The following is a 27,966-nucleotide window of genomic DNA, read 5'->3' on the forward strand; positions in this document are numbered from 1 at the left end:
CAGGCCACAGTTAATTGTAGCCAGAAAGAAGTTAGAGGTTAGCAGGTGAACTCCACCCAGGATCTGGGTGAGGTTGAAGTGTGGTCACTGGGCAAGCCAGGGAGTGCAGTTAATTGGCTTTGACAGGTGTGAGTGGCAATAGCTGGGCTCACCTGCTTTCTTCTGCCCTTTGTTCCTTCTGCTCAGACTTGGCAAGTCCCCTTGCTCCAATGAGAGTTCGGCCCCTCCCATCCAGCCAAATCCAGTGAGCAGGGAGCTCTATGAAATGGATGTGAATTGGGGTAATGTTTTCATATCAATGCCCTTGAATTGTGTACTTAAAGGTAGTTAATTTGGGCTGGAGAGATGGCTTAGCAGTTAAGCGCTTGTCTGTGAAGCCTAAGGACCCCGGTTCGAGGCTTGATTCCCCAGGACCCACGTTAGCCAGAGGCACAAGGGGACACGCTGGTCTGGAGTCCATTTGCAGTGGCTGGAAGCCATGCCGCGCCCATTCTCTCTCTCTCTCTCTCTCTGCCTCTTTCTCTCTCTGTCTGTTGCTCTCAAATAAATAATTAAAAATAAACAAAAAAAAAATAGTTAATTTACCCTGAGACTACATAGTGAATTCCAGCTCAGCCTGGGCTAGAGTGAGACTCTACCTTGAAAAACAAAACAAAAGGGTCATTTAGGCCTGGCTTGGTGGCACATGCCTTTAATCTCAGCATTTAGGAGGCTGAGGTAGGAGGATCACCTTGAGTGAGTTCCAGGTCAGCCTGAGCTAGAGTGAGACCCTCCCTCGGACACCCCCCCCCCCCAAAAAAAAGGTTAATTTAGGCCTGGCGTGGTGGTGCACACACTTTTAATCCCAGCATTATCAGGTAGAGGTAGGAGGATCGCCATGAGCTTGAGGCCACCCTAAGACTAGATTGAATTCCACCTCAGCCTGAGCTAGAATGAGGCCCTACCTCGAAAAACAAACAAAAAGAAAAAAACATTTTTTTTTGTTTTTTTTTTGAGATAGGGTCTTGCTATCAAATATATACATTTGTTACAAATACGTATTTGTTTATGTATTGTATATACAAGTATACATATTTGTTTTTTTCCAATATGTTTACAGCTGCTGAAGGCCCTGGCTTGTCCATTCTCTCTCTAAAATGAATAAAATAAAATAAATAATAATAAAAAGAACACAGGTGGATGTGGAGGTACAAGCCTTTAATCCCAGAGCTGGGGAGGCAGAGTTAAAAGGATCACAATGAGTTCAAAGGCAGCCTGAGGGGCTGAGGAGATGGTTTAGAGGTTAAGGCGCTGGCCTGCAAAGCCGAAGGACCTCGGTTTGATCCCCCTTGTAAGCCAGCTGCAAAAGGTGGTGCATGCATCTGGAGTTCCTTTGCGGTGGCTGGAAGCCCTGGCGCGCCCATTCTCTCTCTCTCCCTCTCTCTTTCTCTCTCTCTCTCTCTGTCCCCTTCCTTCTCTCAGATAAATAAAGTATAAAACATTGAAAACTGAGCTTACATAGTGAGTTCCAGGTCAGCTTGGGCTAGGAGACCCTACCTCAAAAAAATAAACAATTGCTGTGAGTTTGAGGCCACCCTGAGACTGCATAGTGAATTCCAGGTCAGAATGGGCTAGAGTTACACCCGAAAACAAAAAAAGCAAAAACAACAACAAAAAAAACCCAGCCAGGTGTAGTAAAAAAGCAGCTGGGCATGGTGGTGCACGCCTTTAATCCCAGCACTTGGGAGGCAGAGGTAGGAGGATCACCTTGAGTTTGAGGCCACCTTGAGACTACAGAGTGAATTCCAGGTCAGCCCGGGCTAGAGTGAGGCTAGAGTACCTCGAAAAACAAACAAACAAAAAAGGGTTGCTGAAACTGTCTTTTCTTTTTTTGAGATAGGGTCTCACATAACCTAGGCTGACTTCAAACTCGGTATTTAGCACAGAACGACTTAGAACTTTTGATCCTTTTGTCTCTAACTCCCAAGTGCTGGGAATCCAGGCCTTAGTCACCATACCTAGTTTATGCTGTGCTGGGCATTAAACTCAGGATTTATATATTTTAGGAAGTCACTCTACCCAGTGAGCTACTCTCTCCCATCCCCTCATCCCCATGATAGAATCTCACTCTAACCCCGTCTGACCTGGAATTCACTAAGTAGTTCGTCTCAGGCTGGCCTTGAACTCATAGGGGTCCTCCTGCCTCTGCCTCCCAAGTGCTGGGATTAAAGGCGTGTGCCACCACACTAGACTGAGAGTATTTTTAACTTGTTTTTGTGTTTTTTTTTCAAGTTAGGGCCTTGCTCTAGTCCAAACTGACCTGGAATTAGTCTCAGGCACACACCCCGCTGGGGCGCACTGCTTTTAATCCCAGCACTCGGGAGGCAGAGGTAGGAGGATCGCCGTGAGTTCAAGACCACCCTGAGACTACATAGTAAATTCCAAATCAGCCTGGGCTGGAGTGAGACCCTACCTCAAAAAATAAAAAAAAGTTAACTAATTCAAGGAGCTTGTTCCATAGGTTCCTAAGCCCCCACAAATCAATTTGTCACTGGGACTTTCTCAAATTCCCCAGCTACATATTCCTACTTGGGTTAATTCTGTCCACCTCTAGCTCACAGGTGATTTAGTCTGTTTTTGTCAGGGTTACTAGTGGTGTCCAGAGGGGACCCAGCATTAAGTATGCAGGGGTGTTCTTCCTAACTCCTCACTGTACCCCACTGGACAGCCTTCAGATTGTAGCCTCTCTTGCACCCGACTCCTGTCCCTCCCTCTTGTTATGTGCACCTGTCTCTTGTCAACAGATGTCCCCCGCTGCTTATTTTGTATACGTGTGATGTCAGCTATGCTGAGCTGGGTCCTTGGAATAAGATGGAAATGAGGTCACAGTAGTGGCTGAAGCGTCATAGGTGGGTTCCAGGAACTATTATAAACTTTAGGATAGTGAGATCATTTCAGTAACAAAAATTAACAAGAAGCAAGGTATGGTGGCATACATCTTTAATCCCAGCAGAGGTAGGAGGATCACCGTGAGTTCGAGGCCACCCTGAGGCTATATAGTGAATTCCAGGTCAGCCTGGCCTAGAGTGAGACCGTACCTCGAAAACCGAAAGAAAAAAAAAATTAATGAGATTTCTTCTTTTCAGCTTTCCCTCTAAAGTTACTGGCTACTTGCTTAAGCATTCTGAAGACACAATCAAAAACCAAGTCCATGGTCTCTGCCACCAGGTGGCGTCACAGACCAGTTGGGAAAAGCCAGCTGCCTGGACAGTCACATTGAGGAAAAGCCAGTCCAGAAAGGGTGACCTTTGTCACTGTGGCATCACCTTGCTTTGCTCCTGCCCCGGTGGCAGCTCTTTCGCATTCCCCCTCTCCCAGTTCCAGAACTGCCAACAGGCTGGCCAGGAAAGACCGACTCGGCAAAGGGGGGACTTTTCTTAGTAAAATAGAAAGAAAACCCAAACAACTTTTCTTTCTTTCTTGTTTTAATATTTAAGATTGTACAAAGTCCAATGGCAGAGACAACCACGGTAATAGCGGTTTGAATGTTGGCTGGTCTGCTCCAGCCTCTGCAGAGAAAAGTTGGGCAGCTGGCATCCATCCTGGCCCGTGTCTCAGCCTTGGGGACATAGCCCAGGCCCCACGGCTTCGCAGAAGGCCACATCGTGTTAAAAAACCTGTGGTCTCCCTAGGAGGAAGTTTTCTCTTGAGGCCCAGGTGAGGGTTATTTCTTGTGGAGAAACTTCATTTTATTGCCTAAAAAAGAAATTGAAACTGTCTCATCAGGCCGTCCACAAGTTAGATGCAGCCTTTCTGCTCCTTCTAGAATGGTGTGGACGAGGGCAGCCACCCACCACTTGGGCCCTCACAGCTTCTCCCTCCCTAGAGCTGTCCCTCTAGGTCCTCCAGCACCTGCCCTAGTGGGGAGAGGGTGGCTCTTTCTCGGACTTGCAGAGTCTGGAAGGGAGATTGGCAGAAGGTACTGGAATGATGGCTTCTGACAGGTCTGCAAAGGAAGCAATCAGTGGATTCCCTCTCTAAAGAACCAAGCAAGGAGAACTCCAGCTGCACAGGCGTATGGAGGGTGAGGATGGGAACACCATTGTCCTGGGGCCTGCTTCCTCTCACCTTCGCTGTCTTTTTTCTCATTTTCTTTCCTACTTTCCCCCCTCCTTCCTCCCTTAGAATTTATTTATTAAAGTGAGAGAGAGAGAGAATGAGAGAGAGAATGGGCACATCAGGGCTTCCAGCCACTGCAAATGAAGTCCAGATGCTTGCGCCCACTTGTGCATCTGGCTAACATGGGTCCTGGGGAATTGAACCTGGGTCTTCTGGCTTTGCAGGCAACCGCTAAGCAATCCTTCCAACCTTCTTCCTTTCTTTTTTTCTCTCCTTCTTTCATTTTTTCCCTTCCTCCTTTGTTATTGTTTAAGTTTATTTTATTTTATTTTATTTATTTGAGAGTGACAGAGAAAGAGAAAGAGGCAGAGAGAGAGAGAGAGAGAGAGAGAATGGGCACGCCAGGGCCTCCAGCCACTGCAAACGAACTCCAGATGCATGCACCCCCTTGTGCATCTGGCTGACATGGGTCCTGGGGAATCGAGCCTTGAACCGGGGTCCTTAGGCTTCATAGGCAAGTGCTTAACAGCTAAGCCAGCCATCTCTCTTTGTTATTTTTTTGAAATACATTTTATTTATTTATTTGAGGGGGGGGGAGGGAGGGAGGGAGGGAGGGAGGGAGAGAGTGAGTGTGTGCCGGGCCAACAGCCACTGCATATGAACTCCAGATACATGAACCCCCTTATGCATCTGGTTTACATGGGTCCTGGAGAGTCGAAACAGGATCCTTAGGCTTTAATCACTAAGCCACCTCTCCAGCCCTCTTTTTTTCCTCTAAGGACATTTTTGCTGATTAAACCACCATCCTGAAACTTTTTACATTTCTACTATTTGGGGGCGCTGGGAGGGTGAGAGAGGCCTGTCCCCAGATCTGCATCCTCTCAGTTCCCAGAAGAGCTTGGAATTCCGATGGTATTGAAGAGGACAGGAAGGCAATACAGGGCCCAGGAAGCGGCACCTGTTTCCTTAGTTCCTTGCTAGGGATGGGTTAGGAGAGGAGGTCTAATGTCCATTTTCGACTTTACTTAGGGCCCTAGCTCCAGGGAAGGAATTGGCCAGAGCTCCACATGAGACCGTCTGGAACGGAGGGAGGTGACAGGGAGTGGACCCAGGCCTTACCCAGTCCCTTGAGGAACTTATTCACGCCGCTGTGTTCTCCGCTGGGGAGGGTCTCCAGGTACTCTTGAGCTCGGACCTCAAACAGACCTGTCAACAAGAGAAACTCCATCCATTTCAGCCCCCCCTTCTTTTTTCTCAGTAGGTCTCACTCTATTCCCAGGCTGACCTTGAGCTCACAGCAATCCTCCTATCACAGCCTCCTAAATGCTGGGATTAAAGGTGTACACCATCATGCTCGGCTTTTTTTTTTTTTCCCCCATTTCTCTCTTTGCATATCTATATTTCTACATAAATCGCTTTCCTCACCACCACAGGGAAGGGAACCTTTGCTTCTGGGATGAAGTTGCTTCTGTAAACATGCCCTGAATCATGAGGTTTATATAGGATTTTATTACCCTTGTAATTGCCTGACCGTGTGCAGCAGCTGTCACTGGAAAGCTGTAAAGCCAGCTCATACATGCAATTCTATTTTTACTTGGCAAACACCCTCTTAGCGCCTACACCGTGTCAGACGCATGCTTTCAAAGATGAACCAGAGAGTGGAGAAGCTCCCGAACTTTTCCACTTCCTTGAACTTTCCTGACAGGTGACAGTGCAGTTCCCTGGGAATTCCAACTGGCCCCCGCGTGAATTCCCTGAGGTGAGGGAGCCTGTCTTTCTTGTGCAAAGGGCTGGGGGAATGCAAGGCTTTAAGCTCCAAGCTCCTAACACCCTAGCACTTCCAGGCCTGGGGCCCCGTGGGGCTGCCCTGTCACCTTCTGGAGCCTCTGCATAACCACACTGGCCAGGTGAGCGCCTTTCCTCCCCAGGTTTAGCTCCCCTCTGAAACCACCCTTCCCAACAACCCTGGAGTTTAAACTCCCAGGAGGGTTGAGACAAGGGACAAAACTGGCTGAAATGATTTCCCCCTTGTTCCTCACTTCTCCCGCCCTCTCCCCCTAAAGACAGGAACGTGGGAGAGAAAGAATGTGGAGGAGGAAGGAGAAGGGTGGGTCTCAGCGATGGACGAAGCCATGTTGGGCAGCATCTGACTGCAAGGCCACCACCCTTCCACCCCAGGTAGGAAGTGGGGACAAGGACAGAGGGGAGGGGGAGACGGGGCTGCGGGGAGACACAAAAGGATGCTGTATAGCTTTGTCATGTGGGACAGCAGAATGGAAGGAGCCTTTGCCAGACAGATGGCCAAGAGGGGGATGGGAAGGAAGAGGAGAGGCAGAGGCTGGCCACGGTCCCCAGCTCAGCTCGGATGTGAGCTCGGTCCTGCGTCACCCTCGGCCCTGACCTTCGTCCCTGCTCCTCAGCCTCTCGGAGCCTGGGCACCTCTAGCTCAGTGGCCCCATCGTGGAAGGCGCGCTAACCCTTAGCATCCTGGCGGCGCAGCTCCCGCTCCTGGATGAACCCGCGGAACGTCTGCGTCTCCATGAACACCTCCAGGAAGCGCCGCAGGCTCTTGGAAGAGACGGCTTTGCGGAAGGCCTCTCTCTGCAGGCTCCTCTCCTCGCCCGACGTCAGGAACAAGGAGTAGTGGCCCACAATCTCCACGAAGAAGCGGACAAAGGCTTCGGACACCACCTCATTCAAGGGGCTGCACTCGGGGCCTGAGCAAAGCGGAGAAAGTCCAGGGACAGTGAGGGTGGACAGGGGACAGAGCCTGACACAGCCAGTTAGCAGTCACAGCAGTGGAAGAAAAAAGGTTCCCAAAGTTGCCATTTCTTTTCTTTCTTTCTTTTTCTCTTTTCCAAGGTAGGGTCTCGCTGTAGCCCAGGTTGACCTGGAATTCACTACATAGTCTCAGGGTGGCCTCGAACTCACGGCGATCCTCCTACCTCTGCCTCTCAAGTGCTGGGATTAAAGACCTGAACTACCATGTCCACAGTGTTTTAGATTTTTCAAGGTAAGGTCTCGCTGTAACACAGACAGACCTGGAATTCACTAGGAAGACTCAGGCTGGCCTCGAACTCACAGTGATCCTCTTCCCTCAGCCTCCCGAGTGCTGGGATTAAAGGTGTGCGCCACCACGCCAAGCTCTGTGTTTTTTTTTCAAAATAGTTTGTTGTATATATTTTATTTTATTCATTTATTTGAGAGAGTGAGAGACAGAAAGAGGCAGATATATAGAAAATGTGTGCAACAGGGCTTCCAACCACAGCAAACAAACTCCAGATGCATTTGCCACCTTGTACATCTGGCTTTATGTGGGTACTGAGGAATTGAACCTGGGTCCTTTGGTTTTGCAGGCAAGTGACTTAACCACTAAGCCAACTCTCCAGCTCCTCTGTGCATTTTAAAAATTATTTTATTTTTATTAATTAGAGAGAGAATGGGTGCACCAGGGCCTCCAGCCACTGCAAACGAACTCCAGACACACGTGCTACCCTGGGCATCTGGTTTACATGGGTTCTGAGGGAATCAAACCTGGGCACTTAGGCTTTGCAGGCAAGTAAGTGCTTTAACTGCTAAGCCATCTCTTCAGCCCTCTTCTTTTTACAGAGTATTTTGAGGCCTATATGGAGGAGAAGGGGAAGTTTCCCACAAGTTATTGGGATGAGATCCATAGGAAGAGCTAATCCACTTTTCCTTCTCATGTCTCTCATTCATTTGGCCCCTTAGCCCGGAGGGAATGGGCGGCCCCGTTGGTGGAGGAGGATGCCGTACTTACCGTGCATACATTCCAGGGGCCCTCCGTCCGGGTCACAGGCCAGCTCATTCCTCTGCTCCAGAATATGTTCCAGGGCCACCTGAAGCTTCCGGGGCAGGATGGAATCTTCATCTTCCATCTAGAGAGCAGAAGTAGGTGAGCCACGGCCCTGGCCCTGGAGGCTGCATCCGGCCTGGCACCACGTGCCCACTGCTGCTCTGGCAGGCCGGCTTAGCTCCTTGTTGAGTGGAAGGAACACGACTCGGGGCCAGGGACCTGAAGTCTACATCCCCATTCTATTTATTACAAGCTTTGTGAGCCTGAGTGTTTCCACTTGTGAGATAGGCCACCAGCCAGTATCGACCCCGCTGTGCAGATTAAATGTTACACAATGCCTGTGTGGAGGTGCTTCCTGGGGGACACTTGGTAGATTTTTTTTTTTTTTTTTTTTGTTCGCTGCCTCACCCTGAGGGCAGTGACTACTCCTTGGGAGACTGTCCAGAGCAGGTGACCAGTGCGATGTGATCGGAAGCGGGCTGTCTGCTCTGGGCCCAGGAGAAGCTCCTACCCCGACAGCCTCTGGGAGGTGGAAGCAGATGGGGAAAGGCCGTGTAACTACTCAACATCAAGTTCACAGATGACACCCTGCCAGCCTTTCTGGAATTATCCTTTGTCAAACCTGATAGGAGTTAGGTCCCTTAGGACCAGTGATTCAAAGTAAACAGATGTGAGACCCTACCTCAAAAAAAAAAAAAAAAAAAAGAAAGAAAGAAAGAAAGAAAGAAAGAAAGAAATGGATGTGTATTACTGATTCTGATAATGAAAATAATGTACAGTCATTTCAGAGCCAGGAATGCATGCTGGCAAACACCTATGATGCCAGCATTTGGGAGACTGGAGCTTGAATTCCTGGCTTATCTGGGATGTACAGTAAGACCCTGGCTCAAAAACCCCAAAAGCACTAGCACTCAGGAGGCAGAGGCAGGAGTTCGAGGCCACCCTGAGACCCTGAGACTACAGAGTGAATTCCAGGTCAGCGTGAGCTAGAGTGAGGCCTTACCTCGAGAAACAAACAAGCAAGCAAACAAAAAAGACCAAGACCAGCCGGGCATGGCTCATGCCTTTGATCCTAGCACTCAGGAGGCAGAGGTAGGAGGATTGTTGAGAGTTCGAGGCCATTCTGAGACTACAGAGAGAATTCCAGATCAGCCTGGGTTAGAGTGAGACTCTACCTCGAAAAAACAAAGAAAGAAAGAAAATGTCAGGGACTAAGGGTGTGATTAGGGGTAGGTCAATATATATATATATATATATATATACAATATATACAATATATCCTGGGTTCCATCCTTAACACCAAAACAATAAAATACAATAAAAATACTGTATTTAATTTTGTGTTTTTATTTACTTGCACATGTGTGTCTAAGTGCTCCAGGGTCTCTTGCTACAAGAGAACGCCTGTCCAGCTTTATCTGGGTAGTTTGGGAACTGAATGTGGGCCAAGCAGGTGTTGCCAGCAAGCTCCTTTAACCTCTGAGCCATTTCCCTAGCCCGCCCTCCACCTCCCGCCCCCCAATATTTTATTTTATTTATTTGAGAGAAAGAAGATAGATAACTAGATAGGTAGAGAGAAAGACAGAGAGAGAGAGGACACACAGAAAATTGGCACATCAGGGCCTCCAGCTGCTGCAAATGAACTCCAGACGCATGTGCCACCTTTAGCATCTAGCCTATGTGGGTACTGGGGAATTGAATCTGGGTCCTTTGGCTTATGCAGGAAAGCACCTTAACTGCTAAGCCACATCTCTCCAGCCCTTTTTCTTTTTTATCTATTTGTGAGAGAGAGAGGGAGAGAACAGGTGAGCCAGGGCCTCCAGCATGTGCAAATGAACATGAGCCCCCTTCCTTTGGCTTTGCATGCAAGCATCTTAACCACTAAGCCATCTCTCCCCCGACCCTTTTTTTTTTTTTTTGGTTTTTCGAGGTAGGGTCTCACTCTAGCTCAGGCTGACCTGGAATTCACTGTGTAGTCTCAGGGTGGCCTTGAACTCACAGCGATCCTCCTACCTCTGCCTCCTGCGTGCTGGGATTAAAGGCATGTGCCACCCTGCTGGCCCTAGATGTTTGTTTTTGAGAGAATTCCCTGTGAATCCCAAGCTGACCGGGGGATTCTACCATCTTCCTACTTCCTCCTTTCAAACAGTAGGATTATAGGTCTGTATCACTGCGCCTGCTATGTCCTGACTCTGAATTGAAAGCATTTTTTTTTTTTTTTTTTTTTGGTTTTTTGGAGGTAGGGTCTCACTCTGGTCCAGGCTGACCTGGAATTAACTCTGTAGTCTCAGGGTGGCCTTGAACTCATGGCGATCCTCCTACCTCTGCCTCCCAAGTGCTGGGATTAAAGGCGTGCGCCACCACGCCCGGCTTGAATTGAAAGCATTTTTATGCCTGAACAAATGAAAATCAATGCTTTGCCTAAACCTATCTCTTCCTTGGCTGGCCCTGGCCTGGGGTGGACCAGCTGGTCAGCTCAGCTAGCAGCCCCAGGCTACCCAAGAAGCCTTTCCTTCCAGAGCTGGGTGAGCCCTCAGGAATGATGTGGGAAAGGCAGAGGGGAGCAGGCTGCAGCTGGCCAGTCGACTCACCTGTCTGAGGAACCGATTGTTGATGAGGTCAACCACCAGGACCTACAGGACAGAGGAAAAGGGATGAGTATTATCACTAGGGCTTCCAGAATAGAGATGAGCCTTTAGCCTTCTTCCTTCTTGGCATGCAGAGGCAGCTAACTGTGTGTGTGTGTGTCGGGGGGGGAGGGCACATACATGAGAAGTGCTTGAGGTTTCCTGGTGTGGGAAGGGGTTATCCACACTGATGTGGAAGGCCGGAGCACATGCGTGTCAGTGGCTCGACTCCGAGTCTCTGTTCTGATTGGTTATGGCAGAACTCTGACTTTTCCTTCTTTCCTCCCTCCCTGCCTCCCTTCCGTCCTTTTTTCCAAGGTAGGGTCTCGCTCTAGCCCAGGCTGACCTGGAATTCACTATGTAGTTTTAGGGTGGCCCTGAACCCACAGTGATCCAACTATCTCTGCCTCCTGAGTGCTGGGATTAAAGGTGTGCGCCACCACGCCTGGTTTCAAAAGCTATTTCTGATGCCAGGGCTCTGACATTCAGCTACATTGCTTATTCCTATCCTTCTCAACAGCTGCTAGCAGAGGTCATTTCATTTAGAAAGGAAAATAGGGCTGGAGGGGTGGCTTAGTGGTTAAGGCGTTTGACTGCAAAGCCAAGGGACCCTGGTTTGAGTTCCCCAGGACCCACGTAAGCCAGATGCACAAGGGGGCGCACGTGTCTGGAGTTCGTTTGCAGTGGCTGGAGGCCCTGGGGTGCCCATTCTCTCTCTCTCTCTCTCTCTCTCTCTTTCTCTGTCAAATATTTACAGTACCAGCCATGGAAGAGCCACAGCTAGCCCTATTTCCTGACACCCCATGCCAGAGGCTGGGAGACGGGCTCACCTCTTCGAGGGGCAGCTCCCGCAGCAGCGGCAGTGAGCTGGAGAGCAGCCCGATGAGGAAGGGCGTGGGCGAGCATACGATGTCGATCATGGCCGGTGGCAGCACCGGGATGTAGGTGTGCTGCCAGGTGAAGGGGTAGATGAGGGCCACCATGGCATGGCAGCACTTGGACAGGGTGCTGCACAGAGAGAGAGGGGGGACAGGTCAGCGAGGGGGAGGGCAGCCTGCTGGGCATCAGCAGCGCAGGACACACCCCGCAGGAACACTGCTCGTATCTGGCGTATGGAATCACGCAGCTGAGCATCAAGTCATGACGCACGTGGGGTTTATGTAACTGGCCTGAAACTCACTACGTAGCCAGACGAGCCACGAATGCTTGCGTAATCCTCCTGCCTCCACCTCCCAAATGTTGGATGTGTTCTACTATACCCAGCTCTCTGTAAAGTTATTTATTTATTTATTTATTTTTTTTGTTTGTTTGCTTGCTTTTCAAGGTAGCGTCTCGCTCTAGTCCAAGCTGACCTGGAATTCACTATGGAGTCTCAGGGTGGCCTTGAACTCGCAGCGATCCTCCTACCTCTGCCTCCCGAGTGTTGGGATTAAAGGCGTGCGCCACCACGCCCAGCTCTGTAAAGTTTGGATTAAACCACTCACTTCTGTCTCTCTTTCCTGTTCCTCCTCAAACAAACCTCAAAACCACAGCTGTGGTTTGTCCACCTAGCTCCCTTTGCTGGCAGCTTGGCTCACAGGGTGGTCATGTGGACGTAGTGGACTTTTTAAGAGGTGGCACCCAGTAAAGGTAATTAGGACTTGGGGGCTGTGGTTCATTAGTGAATTTCTCAGAGTGTATCAGGTCTGCTCCCATAATGCAGGGTGTTATGAAAAAGCAGACTGGCCATCCCAGTTATTCAACTTCCCTGCTCACTTATTTTGCAAACAGCCAGTTGCCTCTGCCTGGTCGGGGTGCATGCCGGGAGGGCCCTCGCCAAGGAGCTGGCACCGTGCTGTCTGGAACCTCCAGACACCTCACAATTCTCTCAATTTTTCCAGAATTGTGTGTCAAGTCAACATTTTAATTTTATTTATTTCATTCACAGACAGGGCAAACGGGCATGCCAGGGCCTCCAGTCAATGCAAACAGACTCCAGATGCATGCACCACTTTGTGCATCTGGCTCTACGTGGGTACTGGGAAATCAAACCCGGGTCCTTAGGCTTTGCAGGCAAGCGCCTTAACTGCTGGGGTAGGGTTTCACTCTAGCCTAGGCTGACCTTGAATTCATGGTGATTCTCGTACTTCTGTCTCCCAAGTGCTGGGACTAAAGGTCTCTGCCACCACGCCTGGCTCAAACTCCTTTTATTTATTTTTTTTAATATTATATTTATTTGAGAGAGAAAGACAGGAAAAGAAACAGACACACAGAGAGAATGGGCATGCTAGGGCCTCTGGCCACTGCAAACAAACTCCAGATGATGTGCCACCTTATGCAGCTAGCTGGCTTTATGTGGGTACTGGGGAATCAAACCTGGGTCCTTTGGCTTTGCATACAAATACCTTAACCACTGAGCAAACTTTCTAGCCCCCAAAATCAACCTATGTAAAATACCCAGCATCAGGTAATTTATTATATCAACAGAATATAGACTAAACTAAAACAGTAACTAAAACCTATTTTCTTTCAGTGGATGCTCATTGTCTTATTGAAATATGCTGAGTGAATTATAAATAAATAAGTAAATATATATATATACATATACACACATATGTATGTATACATGTATATATATACATGTATATATATATGTGTGTGTGTGTGTGTATATATATATATATAAAATATATATATATATTATTTTATATATATAATATATATATATATATTATATATATAAAATAATATAAAATATATATATATATATACACATACATATATTATTTATTTATTTGCAAGCAGAGAGAGATAGAGAGAATGAATGAATGGGTTTGCTGGCACACGCTTTTAATCCCAGCACTTGGGAGGCAGAGGTAGGAGGATCACTGTGAGTTTGAGACCACCCTGAAACTACATAGTAAATTCCAGGTCAGCCTGGGCTAGAACAAGACCCTACCAGAAAAAAACAAAAACAGCCGGGTGTCGGGGGGTGCATGCCTTTAACCTCAGTACTCAGGAGGCAGAGGTAGGAGAACTGCTGTGAGTTTGAGGCCACCCTAAGACTACATAGTTAATTCCAAGTTAGCCTGGGCCAAAGTGAGACCCTTGAAAAACCAAAACAAACAAACAATAAGTAAACAAAAAATGCTGGGCATCTTGGCCCACATCTTTAATCTCAGGCCTGAATATGAACTCCAGGTCAGCTTGGGCTAGAGTGAGACCCTGCCTTGAAAAAATAAAGAACAGAGCTGAGGAGAAGGCTCAGCAGTAAAAAGTCATTGTTGTTAAGCCTGCTGGCCTGGGTTTGAGTCTATGGTACCCACATAAAACCCTACGCACAAAGTAGCACATAGGTCTGGGAATTTGTTTGCAGTGGCAAGAAGCCCCAATGTGCCCATTCTCTCTCTTTCTTTTGCCAAAAAAAAAAAAAAAAAAAGTTTTCTCTCTATCTGCCCCCCCTCAAATAAATAAAATAAACCAGGCATGGTGGTGCATGCCTTTTAATCCCAGAACATTTTGGAGGCAATGGTAGAAGGATTGCTATGAGTTCAAGGTCACCCTGAGTCTACGTAGTGAATTCTAGGTCAGCTGAGATACAGTGAGACTCTACTTCAAAATACAAACAAACAAACAAACACAAGAATTCCAGGGAGGGCTGGAGAGATGGTTCAGTGGTTAAGGCACTTGCTTGTAAAGCCTAATGACCCAGATTTGATTTTCTAGTACCCACATAAAGCCAGATGCACAAGGTGGCACATGCATCTGGAGTTCATTTGCAGTGGCTCGAAGCCCTGGCACACCCATTCTCTCTCTCTCTCTGCTTGCAAATACATACATAAATAAATTAATTAAATAAATAAAATCAAACGTAGTATGAGAGAAGAAAGGCAGCTTTCTGGTATGTGAGAGGGGAGGCACAAATTGGGAAGGGAAAACAAAAAAAGAAAAGAAAGAAAGAAAAAAAAAAAGCTGGGCATAGATAGTGGAGCATGCCTTTAATCCCAGCACTCAGGAGGCAGAGGTAGGAGGATCGCTATGAGTTTGAGGCCACCCTGAGACCACATAGTTACTTCCAGGTCAGCCTGAGCCAGAGTGAGACCCTGCCTCGAGAAAAAAAAAAAAAAAAAGACCTGCAGATGCTTGTGCCACTTTTTGTGTCTGGCTCGGGAATTGAACTCAGGCCAGCTGGCTTTGTAAGCGAGTGTAATCTTCACAGGTCTGCTGAGGCTGATTTTGAACTACTGTTCCTCCTGAGGTCAGGGACTACAGCTGTGTGTTTCCACACCCGGCTCACGGGATGCTGGGGATGGAACCCAGGGCTTCGTGCATGCTAGGCCAGTACTCTACCCACTGAGCCACATCCCCGGCCCTGGCGAATGGCTTCCTATTTGTGTTTCTGTTCCTCAGTCTGTACGCAGAACACTGGATATGCTGAAATCACCTTCTCTAAAAGTTTTTGATATTCAGGGCTGGAGGGATGGCTTAGCAGCTAAGGCCTTTGCCTGCAAAGCCAAAGGACCCAGGTTCAACTCCCCAGGACCTGCTTTAGCCAGATGCACAAGGGGGCGTACATGTCTGGAGTTCATTTACAGTGGCTGGAGGCCCTGGCATTCCCATTCACTTTCTTTCTCTCTCTGTCAAATAAATAAATAGAAATAAAATATTGAAATAAAAGTTTTTGATTTCAGAACTAGTCCGTGTTCATGTGTGGATATTGGCTTTCTTTTTTCTTTTCTTTTTTTTTTTTCCTGACAGGTTTGCAGCCCATTGGCGTTCCTGAAATCAAGCGTACGGGCTGTGATCAGCATTAAAACCTACAGGGCTGGTGACGTCAGTCAGTGGTGGAGTGCTTGCCTAGTGTGCCTGAGAGCCGGGTTCCATTCCCACCACGGCAAGAAGCAAAGCAAAACAAAATGAGAGGGAAACTGGGACAGAAAGTAAGAGTGAGCTGGGCTGACGCCCCAGTTGTAAGTAACAAGCGTTTGCCTATGTTGGGTCTGGCCGTAAAATGTATTTCGCCGTAATGAAAAGCTGGGGGCAGGTGGAGGGCAATGACTAAGTTGGAATTCTGATGTTTCATGTTTTATAGGATGCTGGCTTTCATTTCCAAGTGACTTAAGAGACTTGAGAAAGGAACGCCCTGAATGCAGCCTTTGCTATGAAACTTGTTCCCTTTTACAGCGCGTGTGTTATGAGTTCCTCAGTAGGAGCTGGAGAAAGTGGGGCATGTGGATGGAGGAGGGACTTAGTATAGGCTGATCACTAAGGAGTAAAACTATAGTATTCATGGTTGAAATCCCTTTTCCAGACTTGGGGCAACATGGTGCATAGCACTTGTCCAGCCGGCATGAGGCCACGGGTTCTATCCCCAGCTCTGCAACAAATCATAGATGAGTAAAAGAATCTCACATTTCAGAACTGCGCTTTCTGTTTTTTTATAAATTGTATTTATTTATTTGAGAGAGAAAAAGACAATGGGCACGCCAGGGCCTCTAGCCACTGCAAAAGAACTCCAAGACACGTGCACTCCCTTGTGCATCTGGCTTATGTGGGTCATGGGGAACTGAACTGGGGTCCTTAGGCTTTGAAGGCAAAGGCCTTAACCGCTAAGCCATTTTCCAAGTACCAGCTTTTTGTTTTACTTGAACTCCTGATCCTCTTGTCTCCATCTCTTCAGCAATTTCCCACTGGTGTACACCACCACAACCAGCTAGAATTGTGTCATACACACACACACACACACACACACACCTGGATTCACTGTAGTCTCAGGCCGGCTTTGAACTCACAATGATCCTCCTACTTCTGTCTCCCAAGTACTGGGATTAAAGGTGAGCGCCACCACGCCCAGCACATTTATTTTTTTCTGAAACAGGTTGATTTCGACTCACAATTCTCCTCCCTCAGCCTCCACAGTGTTGGGAGGGCAGCCATGCTTCAGCATACCTGGTTTGAGATTTACTGCTCTCTTTTGAATTTTAAGTTTAAAAAATATTTATTTAAAAAAGGAAAAAATAGAGCTGGGCGTGTGACGCACGAGGATCACCGTGAGTTCAAGGAAAAAATAAATAAAATAAATAAATTTAGCTGTACGTGGTGGCGCACGCCTTTAATCCCAGCACTCGGGAGGCAGAGGTAGGATTGGTGTGAGTTCGAAGTCACCCTGAGACTACATAGTGAACTCTAGGTCAGCCTAGATTAGAGTGAGACCCTACCTTGAAAAAAAAAAAATTATTTGAGGGAGAGAGAGAGAGAGAGAGAGAATGAGAATGGGTGGGTACGGGCATGCCAGGGTCTCCTGCGACTACAAATGAACTCCAGACACATGTGCCACTTTGTGCATCTGGCTTTATGTGTGCATTGGAGATTGAGCTCGACTGTCAGACTTTGCAAACCTTTTTTTTTTTTTTGATTTTTTTCAAGGTAGGGTCTCACTCTGGCTCAGGCTGACCTGGAATTCACTATGTAGTCTCAGGGTGGCCTCGAACTCTTGGTGATCCTCCTACCTCTGCCTCCTGAGTGCTGGGATTAAAGGCGTGCGCCACCACACCTGGCTCAAACAAGTACCTTTAATCGCTTTATAACAACACCGATCTTAAAGTACTCTCTGAAATTGGTAGGGCAGGTTAAGACAAGGAGTCCAAAGAGATGGACGGATGGTAAGGCAAGAGGAGATGTTCTGAGGTGCAGGAAGGGCGATCTCTGTACTTTCCTCTGTCACTGTAATAGAAAAGAATCTACTTAAACTTTTCCCCAAATCAAAGAGCAGAGCACTTGTCCTTTTTCTTTCTTGCACTCTCACCCCCAGAAGGCTGCTGCCGACCACTACAGCACCATGTGACCCCTTGCTAAAGGCCACCAGCAGGGACAGAGAGGCCCTGGGGGACAAGAATGCCAGCGGCCTGGGGCCAGCCTCAGTGACTGTGAGGCAGGTGAAAGAGAAGTTGGCTGGAAGGAGGCCGGGAAATAAATACACTAACCAGTGCTGGCACTAAAGGCATATACGCTGGATGAATAGAGAAAGATAAACTGGGGCTGGAGGGATGGCTTAGCGGTTAAGGTACTTGCCTGTAAAACCAAAGGACCTAGGTTCCATTCCCCAGGACCCACGTAAGCCAGATTCACAAGATGTCACATGTATCTGGAGTTCGTCTGCAGTGGCTAGATGTCCTGGCGCACCCGTTCTCTCTCTCTCTTTCTCCTTCTCTCTCCCTCTGTCTGACTGTGTCTCTCAAATAAATAAATAAAAATAAAATATTAAGAAAAAAAAAAAAGAAAGATGAAACTCCCTCAGTGGAACTAAGGAACAACTGTATTCAATTATTATTATTTTGGTTTTTCGAGGTAGGGTCTCACTCTAGCTCAGGCTGACCTGGAATTCACTCTGTAGTCTCAGGGTGGCCTCGAACTCATGGCAATCCTCCTACCTTTGCCTCCCGAGTGCTGGGATTAAAGGCATGTGCCACCACGCCAGTCTTCAATTATTTTTTTAAAATATATTTTATTTATTTGAGAGAGAAAAAGAGGCAGAGAGAGAGAGAGAGAGAGGGAGGGAGGGAGGGAGAAAATGGGCACACCAGGGCCTCTAGCCACTATAATCAAACTCCAGATACATGCACCCCCTTCTGTATCTGGTTTATGTGGGTCCTGGAGAATTGAACCAGGACTTTACAGACAAACACCTTAACTGCTAAGCCATCTCTCCAACCCTCTCTCTCTCTCCCTCTCTCTCTCCCTCTCTCCCTCCCTCTCTCTCTCTCTCTCTCTCTCTCTCTCTCTCTCTCTCTCTCTCTCTCTCTCGCTGTTTCCCATTCACGCTACACCCATTGCCCTGTATTTAGATTTAACTGGGGAAAATGATGACACTTCAGCCTGGTAACCTGTTGGCCATGTAAGTAGATACGGCCCCTGGCAGCTGTTTTAAAGGCATGTTCACTGTTTTCTTTGCTGAATAGCCAGATCTGGCATTGCAGCTGGAGCCAAATGGTTCCACACCTGGTTATCATTAACACCTCGTTAGCTGCAGCACCCAGTGAGGAGCCCAGGGTGCTCCAAACAGCAGGACAACAGGCAGGCAGCTGCTGGAGGAGTGGCTCATTCCTCTTGCTCTGTTCTGGGCAACAGGAGAAGGAAAGGTTGGGTTCTGTAAATAATACCATTAGGTGGTGGCAGCTCTTCCTCGAGATCGAGTAGTGGAGGAGAGAAGGAAGGATCATCAGCAGAGGTGTTTTTCTCAGTCACCTCTAAGCGCGGACGCAATCTCACCTGGGAAGACTGAAGATGCGGGGCATGCGTGAAGTGGGGGGTGGGCCCAGCAAGGACGGATGTCCTCTTAGGGAAATGCAAAACAGAGGCTAAGGATGGCTCTCACGGGACACTGGCTGTTGCAAACGCATTTGCAAAGGATAGCAAGGAGGAGGAGGAGAGCCCTCACAGCTGGCTCACATTACCACAGGAGTGGAGGGAAGAAACGTCAGCTCCCACAGCTGTGGCCAATTGTACAGAAGTGGGGGAGGAAGGAGAATGCGCAGGGGGACGGGGCAGGGCCACCGGAGGGCTCAGCGAGGGACGCAGGTGAGAAGGACCGGCTCCCAGGATGTTTACTGTGGGCCAGTGGTTCCAGGGCGGAAAGCTTTATTCCGGAATATCAAGATGTGCTGGGGAGTGCTGACATCTGGAGATGATGGTTCAGTTCTACGAGCCTGGGGTTCCTGTACCCAGCAAGCTTAGTTTTTTCTTTTAAACATATACATTTTTAATTCTTTAAAATTTATTTGAGAGAAAGATTTAGAAATAGCAGGTAAAGAGGGGGGGGGGGAGGGAGGGAAAGAGAAAGAGAGAGAATGGGCACACTAGGGCCTCTAGCCACTGCAAACAAACTCCAGACACATGTGCCTCTTGTGCATCTGGCTTACATGGGTCCTAGGGAATTGAATCTGGGTCCTTTGGCTTTGCAGGCAAACACCTTCACCATTGAGCCATCCCTCCAGCCCCCTTAAAGTTTTTTTTTAATTCATTTATATGTAAGCCAAGAGAGACAGAAGACAGACAGAATGCGTGTGCTAGGGCCTCCAGCTGCTGCAAGCAAACTCCAGACGCATGCACCACTTTAGGTATCTATCTTAATGTAGGCACTGGGAAATGGCATCTGGGTCCTTTAGCTTTGCAGGCAAGTGCCTTAAACACTCAGCCATCTCTCCAGTCCCTATCAGGCTTTCTAACTATCATTGAGTAAGCAAGAACCAAGCAAAGAACTTCCTCCAGAAAGGTCAATGGAAGCCTGCGTGGTGGCACGCCTTTAATCCCAGAACTCGGGAGGCAGAGGTAGGAGGATCACTGTGAGTTCACGGCCACCCTGAGACTACATAGTGAATTCCAGGTCAGCCTGGGCTAGAGTGAAACCCTACCTCGAAAACAAAAAACAAGCAAACAACAACAAAAGAACGAAAGGCCAACGGGTTTCCTCATTCCCAGCCAGGAGCTGTAAGGATGACCCTATGAGTACCCTAAACCTAGAGCAATGCATCTTTTCTACTGTGTACCACTTCCAAGGACAGGTATGAAAGGGAAACTCAGGTTATGTTACACCTGGTGAAACATTTCAGGAAGGTGTCACCAAGCAGGACTGCCATGTTTCCATGGCTACGCCTTCAAGCCCTCAGTCACAAGTTACTGAGGTTAAAAAAAATTACATAGGTAAGCCAGGCGTGGTGGCGCATGCCTTTAATCCCGCACTCAGGAGGCAGAGGTAGGAGGATTGCCATGAGTTTGAGGCCACCCTGAGACTACATAGTGAATTGCAGGTCAGCCTGGGCTAGAGTGAGACTCTACCTCAAGAAGCAGAAAACAAACAAACAACAACAACAACAAAAAAAAAAAACCAGCCAGATATGGTGGCGCACGCCTTTAATCCCAGCACTCGGGAGGCAGAGGTAGGAGGACTGCCATGAGTTTGATGCCATCCTGAGACTACATAGTAAATTCCAGGTCAGCCTGAACTACAGTGAGACCCTACCTCGAAAAATCAAAAGTAAATAAATAAATAAATAAAACCACAAACAAAAAATGAAACAAACAAAAAAATCACATAGGTGGGCTGGGGAAATGGCTCAATAGTTAAGTACACTTGCTTACTACTGGCTAGGGTTTGATTCCCCAGGACCCATGTACAGCCAGATGCCCAAAGTGGGGCATGCATTTGGAATTTGCAATGGCAAAAGGCTCTAGTATACTCATTCTCTCAAATAAATAAGTATCATGTCTTTAAAATATTTTTTTGAGTTTTTTTTTTTTTCGAGGTAGTATCTCGCTGTAGCCCAGGCTAACCTGGAATTCACGCTGTAGTCTCAGAGTGGCCTTAAACTCACAGCGATCCTCCTACCTCCGCTCTCCAAGTGCTAGTATTAAAGGTGTGTGCCACCACGCCCGGCTGGAAGTTAGTATTTAATATTTAGACAGAATGTACTATTATGCTATTAAAATTGTCCTTTTTCCATAGAGCTTCTCTAAAGATTTATTTAAAAATTTTATTTATTTATTTGCAAGCAGAGAGAGATGAGAGGCAGACACAGAGAGAATGGGCATGCAAGGGCCTCTAGCCACTGCAAACAAACTCCAGATGTGTGTGCCCCTTGTGCAGCTGGCTTATGTGGGTCCTGGAGAATTGAACCTGGGTCCTTTGGCTTCGCAGGCAAACACCTTAACTGCTAAACCATTTCTCCAGCCCATTTTCTGGTTTTTTTGAGGTAGGGTCTTGTAGCCCGGGCTGACCTGGAATTCACTATGGAGTCTCAGGGTGGCCTCAAGCTCTTGGCCATCCTCCTACTTCTGCCTCCCGAGTGCTAAGAGCAAAGGTGTGTGCCACCATGCCCAGCCCATAGAGCTTTTCTCAAGTAGATGTGTTTATCTCCAAGAGTCTTCAACCACTCTGAGGACCTGCCAAACCCCTGAAGTCATACTTTGGACATTAGCACAAAGGTAACCACTATTAACTCCTCTGAGATGGCAAACACTGTAGGGTGCAACTGGTTCTAGAAACAACGCAAAAATTTATTGAAGCTTATGGAAACTAAGTAAAAATGGACTAAGAGAAATAAACAAGAGAAAATGCACAGCCATGCATGAACTTATTCGTGTAGTTAACCACATGAGACCCACGAAGGTCAACTGCCACTATCTGCCAAGATTTGATATCACTTCCTATTTGTCATTACCTAGTATCCTATCATTCAGCTCAGGTTTCTAACATTATAAAATGATAAAATATTGGCTTGGAGAGATGGCTTAGCGATTAAGGCATTTGCCTACAAAGCCAAAGGATCTCGGTTCGATTCTCCAGGACCCACATAAGCCAGATGCACAAGGCGGCACCTGCATCTGCAGTTCATTTACAATGGCTGAAGGCCCTGATGTGCCCATTCTTTCCCTCCCTCTTTCTCTCTCTCTGCCTCTTTCTCTGTATGAAATAAATAAATAAAACATATTTTAAAAAGATAAATATTTGACATTAAACATTTTGTTTCATTAAAAAATTTTTTTTCTTGTCTCAAGGTCTCATTCTAGCCCAAGCTGCATTAAAACTCTGAAGCTCGAGTCTGGCCTCAAACTCACAGTGACCCTCCTACCTCAGCCTCCAGGGTGCTAGGATAAAAGGTGTGCACCACCACTTATGGCCACAGCTAAAACTTTTGTCCAAACTTGTTTATGTGAAGCTTTGGCTACATTTCAGCCTGGAATCTAGGTTTAGCTAAAACTTTTTGGAACTGAAATTAGTAAACAGAAAACAAAATGTTGGACTGGAGAGATATCTCAGCAGTTAAGGTGCTTGCCCGCAAAGCCTAACGACCCTGGTTTGATTCCCCAGTACCCATGTATAACTAGGTGCAGAAAGTGGCACATGCATCTGGAGTTTGTTTGCAGCAGCTAGAGGCTTTGGTATGCTCATTCTCTCTGTCTCTGTTTGCTTGCAAATAAATAAAAAAATTAATCAATATATTTTGGATTTTTGAGGTAGGATCTCATTCTAGCTCAGGCCAATCTGGAATTCACTATGTAGTCTCAGGCTGTTCTTGAACTCTCAGAAAGACTCACTCCTACCTCTGCTTCTCGAGTGTTGGGATTAACGGCATGAGCCACCACACCCGACCATATCATTCTTTAAAAATATTTTTATTAGCTGAGCGTGGTGGCGCATGCCTTTAATCCCAGCACTCGGGAGGCAGAGGTAGGAGGATCACTGAGTTCAAAGCCACCCTGAGACTCCATAATGAATTCCAGGTCAGCCTGGGCTAGAGTGAGACTCTACTTAAAAAAAAAAAAAAAAATTTATTGCCAGGCGTGGCCAAAAAAAAAAAAAAAAAGACAACAAAATGTTTATCATCAAGAAAATGAAGACAAGGGCATGGAAAAATATTTATCTGGGTTGTTATGGCAACAGAAGAGCCATCACAGCAACATTCTTTCTTTTCCATCTGTCAAACTTTGGCTTGACAGAGCCTTTAGAAACACTTCATGTTCATCCTACAGATGAAACGGAGCAAAAATGTTATTTTAAATTTGATGGGCTTTTGGCTCAACTTAAAACCCTTTTATAACTCACACAATATTTGCCACAACTCCCTGTAATTTCCTCTTGCAGTGGGCAGACTCCCGAGCAAAGATGAGTAAATAAACTGTGTCTATGGGGGAGAGGGATGGAGAGCAGGCTAAGGCCCACTCTGGGATGTCACCGGGCCACTCACTGGGGTTACGGTGTGTCCTGTTCTCATGCTCTGCTCTGTGGCCCAAGACTGGGGGCAAACAAGGAAACAGGAGACTTCCTTCCCCATTCAGCTGAACAAACTGAGAATCTATGTATGGGAGCCAACAGAGTCCAATGGATGAGGGTGGCAGCTGTAAATTACGCTGATAACTTTTCTTTCCACATCTCCCAGCAAACCAGTTCTTCAGACTCTGTTGGGTAAGGCCTACTCACAGACCCTTCAATTCCCCACGGCCCACTCTCCCATAAATCAAACAGAACGAGGGAGACAGATCCTTCCACCTGGCCCATAAGTAACAGAGCCAGGAGGCTTGGAGGTGGAGGTGGGGGGGGGGAGTCCCTCAGTCCCACTTAATTCACTGGGGCCCCTGCTGGAAAGTCAAAGGTCACTGAAGGAGAAAACGCTCTAAAGAAAAGTCTAGCTTCTAATTGGATGCTGCCTGGTTCACAAGGGGCTTCTTCTTCTTCCTTTTTTTTTTTTTTTTGCTTTTTTTCAGGATAGGGTCTCTAGCTCAGTCAGGCTAACCAGGATCTCACTCTGCAGCTCTAGGCTGGCCTCAGACTCAAAGTAATCCTCCTGCCTCGGCCTCCTGAGTGCTGGGATTAAAGGCGTTCACCACCACACTTGACTTGATTTCTTTAAAAATTATTTGTGAGAGAAAAAGAGAGAGAGAGAGAAAAGAGGGGAGGGAGAGAATGGGTGTGCCAGGGCCTCCAACTACTGCAAATGATTTCAGACACATGTGCCATCTTGTGCATCTGGCTTATGTGGGTCCTGGGGAATCAAACTGAGGTCCTTTGTAGACAAGCACCTTAACTACTAAACCATATCTCCAGCCCTTGATTTTTTTTTTTTTTTTTTTTTTTGAGGTAGGGTCTCATTTTGGTTCAGGCTGACCTGGGATTCACTATGTAGTCTCGGGGTGGCCTTGAACTCATGGTGATCCTCCTACCTCTGGCTGCCCAGTGCTGGGAAGGCTTGCGCCACCACTATTTTGAGGTAGGGCCTCACTCTAGCCCAGGCTGATCTGGAATTCACTATGTATAGTCTCAGGGCGGCCTTAAATTCACAGTGATCTTCCTAGCTCTGCCTCCCGAGTGCTTGGATTAAAGGCATGTGCCACAATGACTGGCTATAATTTTTTTGGTTTTTTGAGGTAGGGTCTCGCTCTAGCTCAGGCTGACCTGAAATTCACTACATAGTCTCAGGGTGGCCCCAACATGGCAATCCTCCTACCTCTGTCTCCCAAGTGCTGGGATCAAAGGTGTGTTCCACTACATCTAGCTATTTTTTTTTTTTTTAGGGCCAGGCGTGGTGGCGCATGCCTTTAATCCCAGCACTCAGGAGGCAGAGGTAGGAGGATCACCGTGAGTAGGAGGCCACCTCGAGACTACATAGTGAATTCCAGGTCAGCCTGAGCTAGAGCTACTTTGAAAAAAAAATATATATTTTTTAAACCTATGTGTATGTGTGCAAGTGTGTGAAGGCCAGAATACAATTCCTGGTCTTGTTCCCCAGGTAAGTTGTCTACCAGTTTTGAGATAGGGCCTCTGAATGGTCTAGAGTTTGCCAGTTAGGCTACACTGGCTGGTCAGGGATCTTCCTGCTTCTGCTACCCAAATGCTGGGACCGCAACTGTGTATGACGACACCTGACAATTCTTCCTGGGCTTTCAACTCAGGTCCCCATGCTTGCAAGGCAGGTAATTTATCAACTGGGCTATTTCCCCAGGCTTCACAAAGGGATGTTAGTTAACAGCTTCTTGGACAAAGACTTTCCTACATTTCTGGGACACACAGGGACCCAGACTCGGCCTTGTCACGCCCCCCACCCTCCCCAGCACGGCAGCCTACAGCCCCCTCCCTGCCTGCCCCAGAGCTGGGCCGCTCTCCCGCCGGACCTCCTTCGGCAAAGTGTCCGAACCTCTGTGGCTTTTGGGGTCCTGATGAGAGAGAGCGCTCATGTGAAGTGGCTGTGAGGAGCAGGACAGAACCCAGGCCAGACCTGAGAAGGATGTGGGCCTCTCTCAGTCCTCAACCTCTGCCATGCGTTTGCTACTTTTATTTCCCCCCAAGTTTTTGTTTATTTATTTTGAGAGAGAGAGAGAGAGAGGAAAGGAGAGAGAGAGAGAGAGAGAGAGAGAGAGAGAGAGAGAGAGAGGGAGTATGGGCACGCCAGGGCTCTAGCCACTGCAAACAAACTCCAGACACATGTGCCCCTCGTGCATCTGGCTTACGTGGGTCCTGGAGAATCAAACTGGGGTCCTTAGACTTCGCAGGCAAGCGGCGCCTTAACTGGTAGGCCATCTCTCCATCCCAGTGTTTGCTACTCTTACCACATTTGTGTGTTTTGGTTTTCTTCTCTTCCTGTCTAAGAGCTCTGTCCCTCGAGGCCTGCATGAGAGAGACTAGCTGGGATGGAAAGGTAACTGACTGACTGGGTAAGGGACAGGACCCACTGAGTCACATGTAACAGGGAGAGAGCAGCTCTCTGCAGGGAAGACAAGACAGTAGAGTCCAGAGAGTCAGAGCCATGAGGAGCCCCGGTCCAGCCAACCCCTGTGCTTCACAAATGGGGAGACCGGAGACCAATGGCTGAATGTTTGGGGTCCTCCCCACTCTGAGAAAGCCTACCAGTGTAATGAGAGAGGAATGTGCGTATGTGGAAGCTGTAAAGGGTAAGGCATTTTGTACTAACACGTGCACACACGTATACTAATTACTGCCCCATGGCCAGGCCCTGGTCCCAAGGAGGGTGTCAAAATTAATCATGTTCTGGCCTCTTTCTCCTTCCTTACAAAAAAGCCCTCTGTGTAGCACTTAGCTCTCTGCAAGACGGACAACAGGATCCGAACTGGCAGCAGCAGCCACCGCAGGTGACGTACTTGCCACCACGCCTGGCTCTTATGTGGGTGCTGCAGGTCCTAACTCAGGTCCACACGTTTGTGCCACAAGCGCTTTACCGACCGAGCCATCTCCCCCGTTCCAGACATTTCTTTGTCTTCAGTAATGCCTCCTTCCCCTGTCTTCTTTTGTTCTGGTCGGTCTACGCTACGTGAGACTCATTCATCATCTGAGACATGCGCTCCAGCTTGCGCTTCCCAAGTCTAACATCTCTCTCCTAGAAGGAAGGTCTCCAGGGGCCAGGTCCCTAAGTCCACGCCTGCCTGGCAGGTGCTAGGTTTACTCAGCTGGCTTCCCACTTGCCTAGGACTTCCTGAAACCCAAGGGGACGGGGTTGAGGCGGGGGGGTGGCAGAGCGCGTCTTTTCAGAGCATGGAGACAGTTTCCATGGAGCGGAGGAAACCCGATCCTGGTCACCGAAGGGTTATTATTCATCCCTAACTTCCAGGGCCCCAACCTTGAGAACTTTATCTGAATTCTCCAGTGTCCGTGGAGCTTGGAGAGCTGCCCAGTGCCCAGCACCAGCTGCAGGCTGAAGACAAGGCCTGCTTCCTAAACCGACAGAAGGGAGGATAATAAGTGTGACATTTAAAAGTGAATAGGGAACTCAGACACTGGGTGGGGGCAGTCAGGGAATAACCACGTGGCAACCGTCCAAAGAGGAGCATCACAAAGGTGACCACATGGCTGCAGGGGGATGGACAGGGCTGGATGCCATTTCCTCCCACGCCCCTGATTAATTCCATGTTGAAACATGTCCTTCCCATGCTTCCAACCCTTTCTTCTTCCTCCCTTTTGTTTGCCACAGTGCAGAGTTCTTCCTCTGCAAACCACAGACAGTGATGAGTTTTGTTTTTTGTTGTTTGTTTGTTTCTGCCATGTCTTCATTCCAGATGAACTTCTCAGGTGGCCTCCAGGGCTTTAGGCAGTTGGCAGTCTCCACACGTATGCTTTTCCTGGTGTGCATCACACATGCTCTTGTGCCCTTGGTTCCAAGAAACCTTGGAGTCAGTGTTGTTTGGTTTTATTTTTCGGTTTTTCGAGGTAGGGTCTCGCTGTAGCCCAGGCTGACCTGGAACTCACTATGTAGTCTCAGGCTGGCTTCGAACTCACAGCAATCCTCCTACCTCTGCCTCCTGAGAGCTGGGATTTAAGGCATGCACCATCATGCCCGCCAAGTCAGTGTTTTGAAATGATGACCATGCAAGGAATTCCTCCTCGCTATAAGTTCTGAACCAATCCAAACTCTGCTCTGATGTCCTCTTTGATTTGAGACATGGCCTTTATCCTTCCTTCCTTCCTTCCTTCCTTTCTTTCTTTCTTTCTTTCTTTCTTTCTTTCTTTCTTTCTTTCTTTCTTTCTTTCTTTCTTTCCTTCCTTCTTTTTAATTATTAGAAGAGAGAGAGACAGAGCGAGAATGAGCATGCCAGGGCCTGGCCACTGCAAATGAACTCCAGATGCATGTGCCCCTTGTGCATCTGGCTTTCGTGGGTCCTGGGGAATTGAACCTGGGTCTTTTGGCTTCACGGGCAAACGCCTTTACTGCTAAGCCATCTCGCCAGCCCGACATGGCTTTTTGGAAACATAGACTATGACCATCCAGATGTGTATGTGATTTAGTTTAATAATGAGGAGACAGATGCCTTGGGAAAATCTACACTCTCTGGTTTCACCTTCTGATCTTTCCCTGAGCTGGTCTCTGTCCCCTCTGTCTGTCCACTCCAGCCACAGTGAGTGGCTTCACAGTTCCTGCAGGTGATGACGTACTTGGCCTGCCTTCC

At 47.8% G+C, this 27,966-nt stretch overlaps 1 protein-coding gene across 6 annotated transcripts in view; it reads right to left on the reverse strand.

Annotated features, from left to right (window-relative positions):
* Positions 1-3,443: 3,443 nt before the first annotated feature.
* The window catches only part of Dennd2a (DENN domain containing 2A), a 129,219-nt gene continuing 104,696 nt past the window's right edge, over positions 3,444-27,966 (reverse strand). For all 6 annotated transcript variants that reach the window (XM_045160718.1, XM_045160715.1, XM_045160714.1 and 3 more), the window contains 6 exons: positions 11,370-11,547; positions 10,504-10,545; positions 7,877-7,994; positions 6,576-6,815; positions 5,218-5,304; positions 3,444-3,735 (listed from right to left, as the gene is read on the reverse strand). In XM_045160718.1, coding sequence (XP_045016653.1) covers positions 3,704-3,735; positions 5,218-5,304; positions 6,576-6,815; positions 7,877-7,994; positions 10,504-10,545; positions 11,370-11,547 — 697 coding nt within the window. In that variant the 3' untranslated portion in view covers positions 3,444-3,703. The remainder of the gene's footprint in view (positions 3,736-5,217; positions 5,305-6,575; positions 6,816-7,876; positions 7,995-10,503; positions 10,546-11,369; positions 11,548-27,966) is intronic.

Source organism: Jaculus jaculus, chromosome 10 (genome assembly GCF_020740685.1).
Source record: "Jaculus jaculus isolate mJacJac1 chromosome 10, mJacJac1.mat.Y.cur, whole genome shotgun sequence".
In the NCBI taxonomy this organism is placed as follows: Eukaryota; Metazoa; Chordata; class Mammalia; order Rodentia; family Dipodidae; genus Jaculus; species Jaculus jaculus.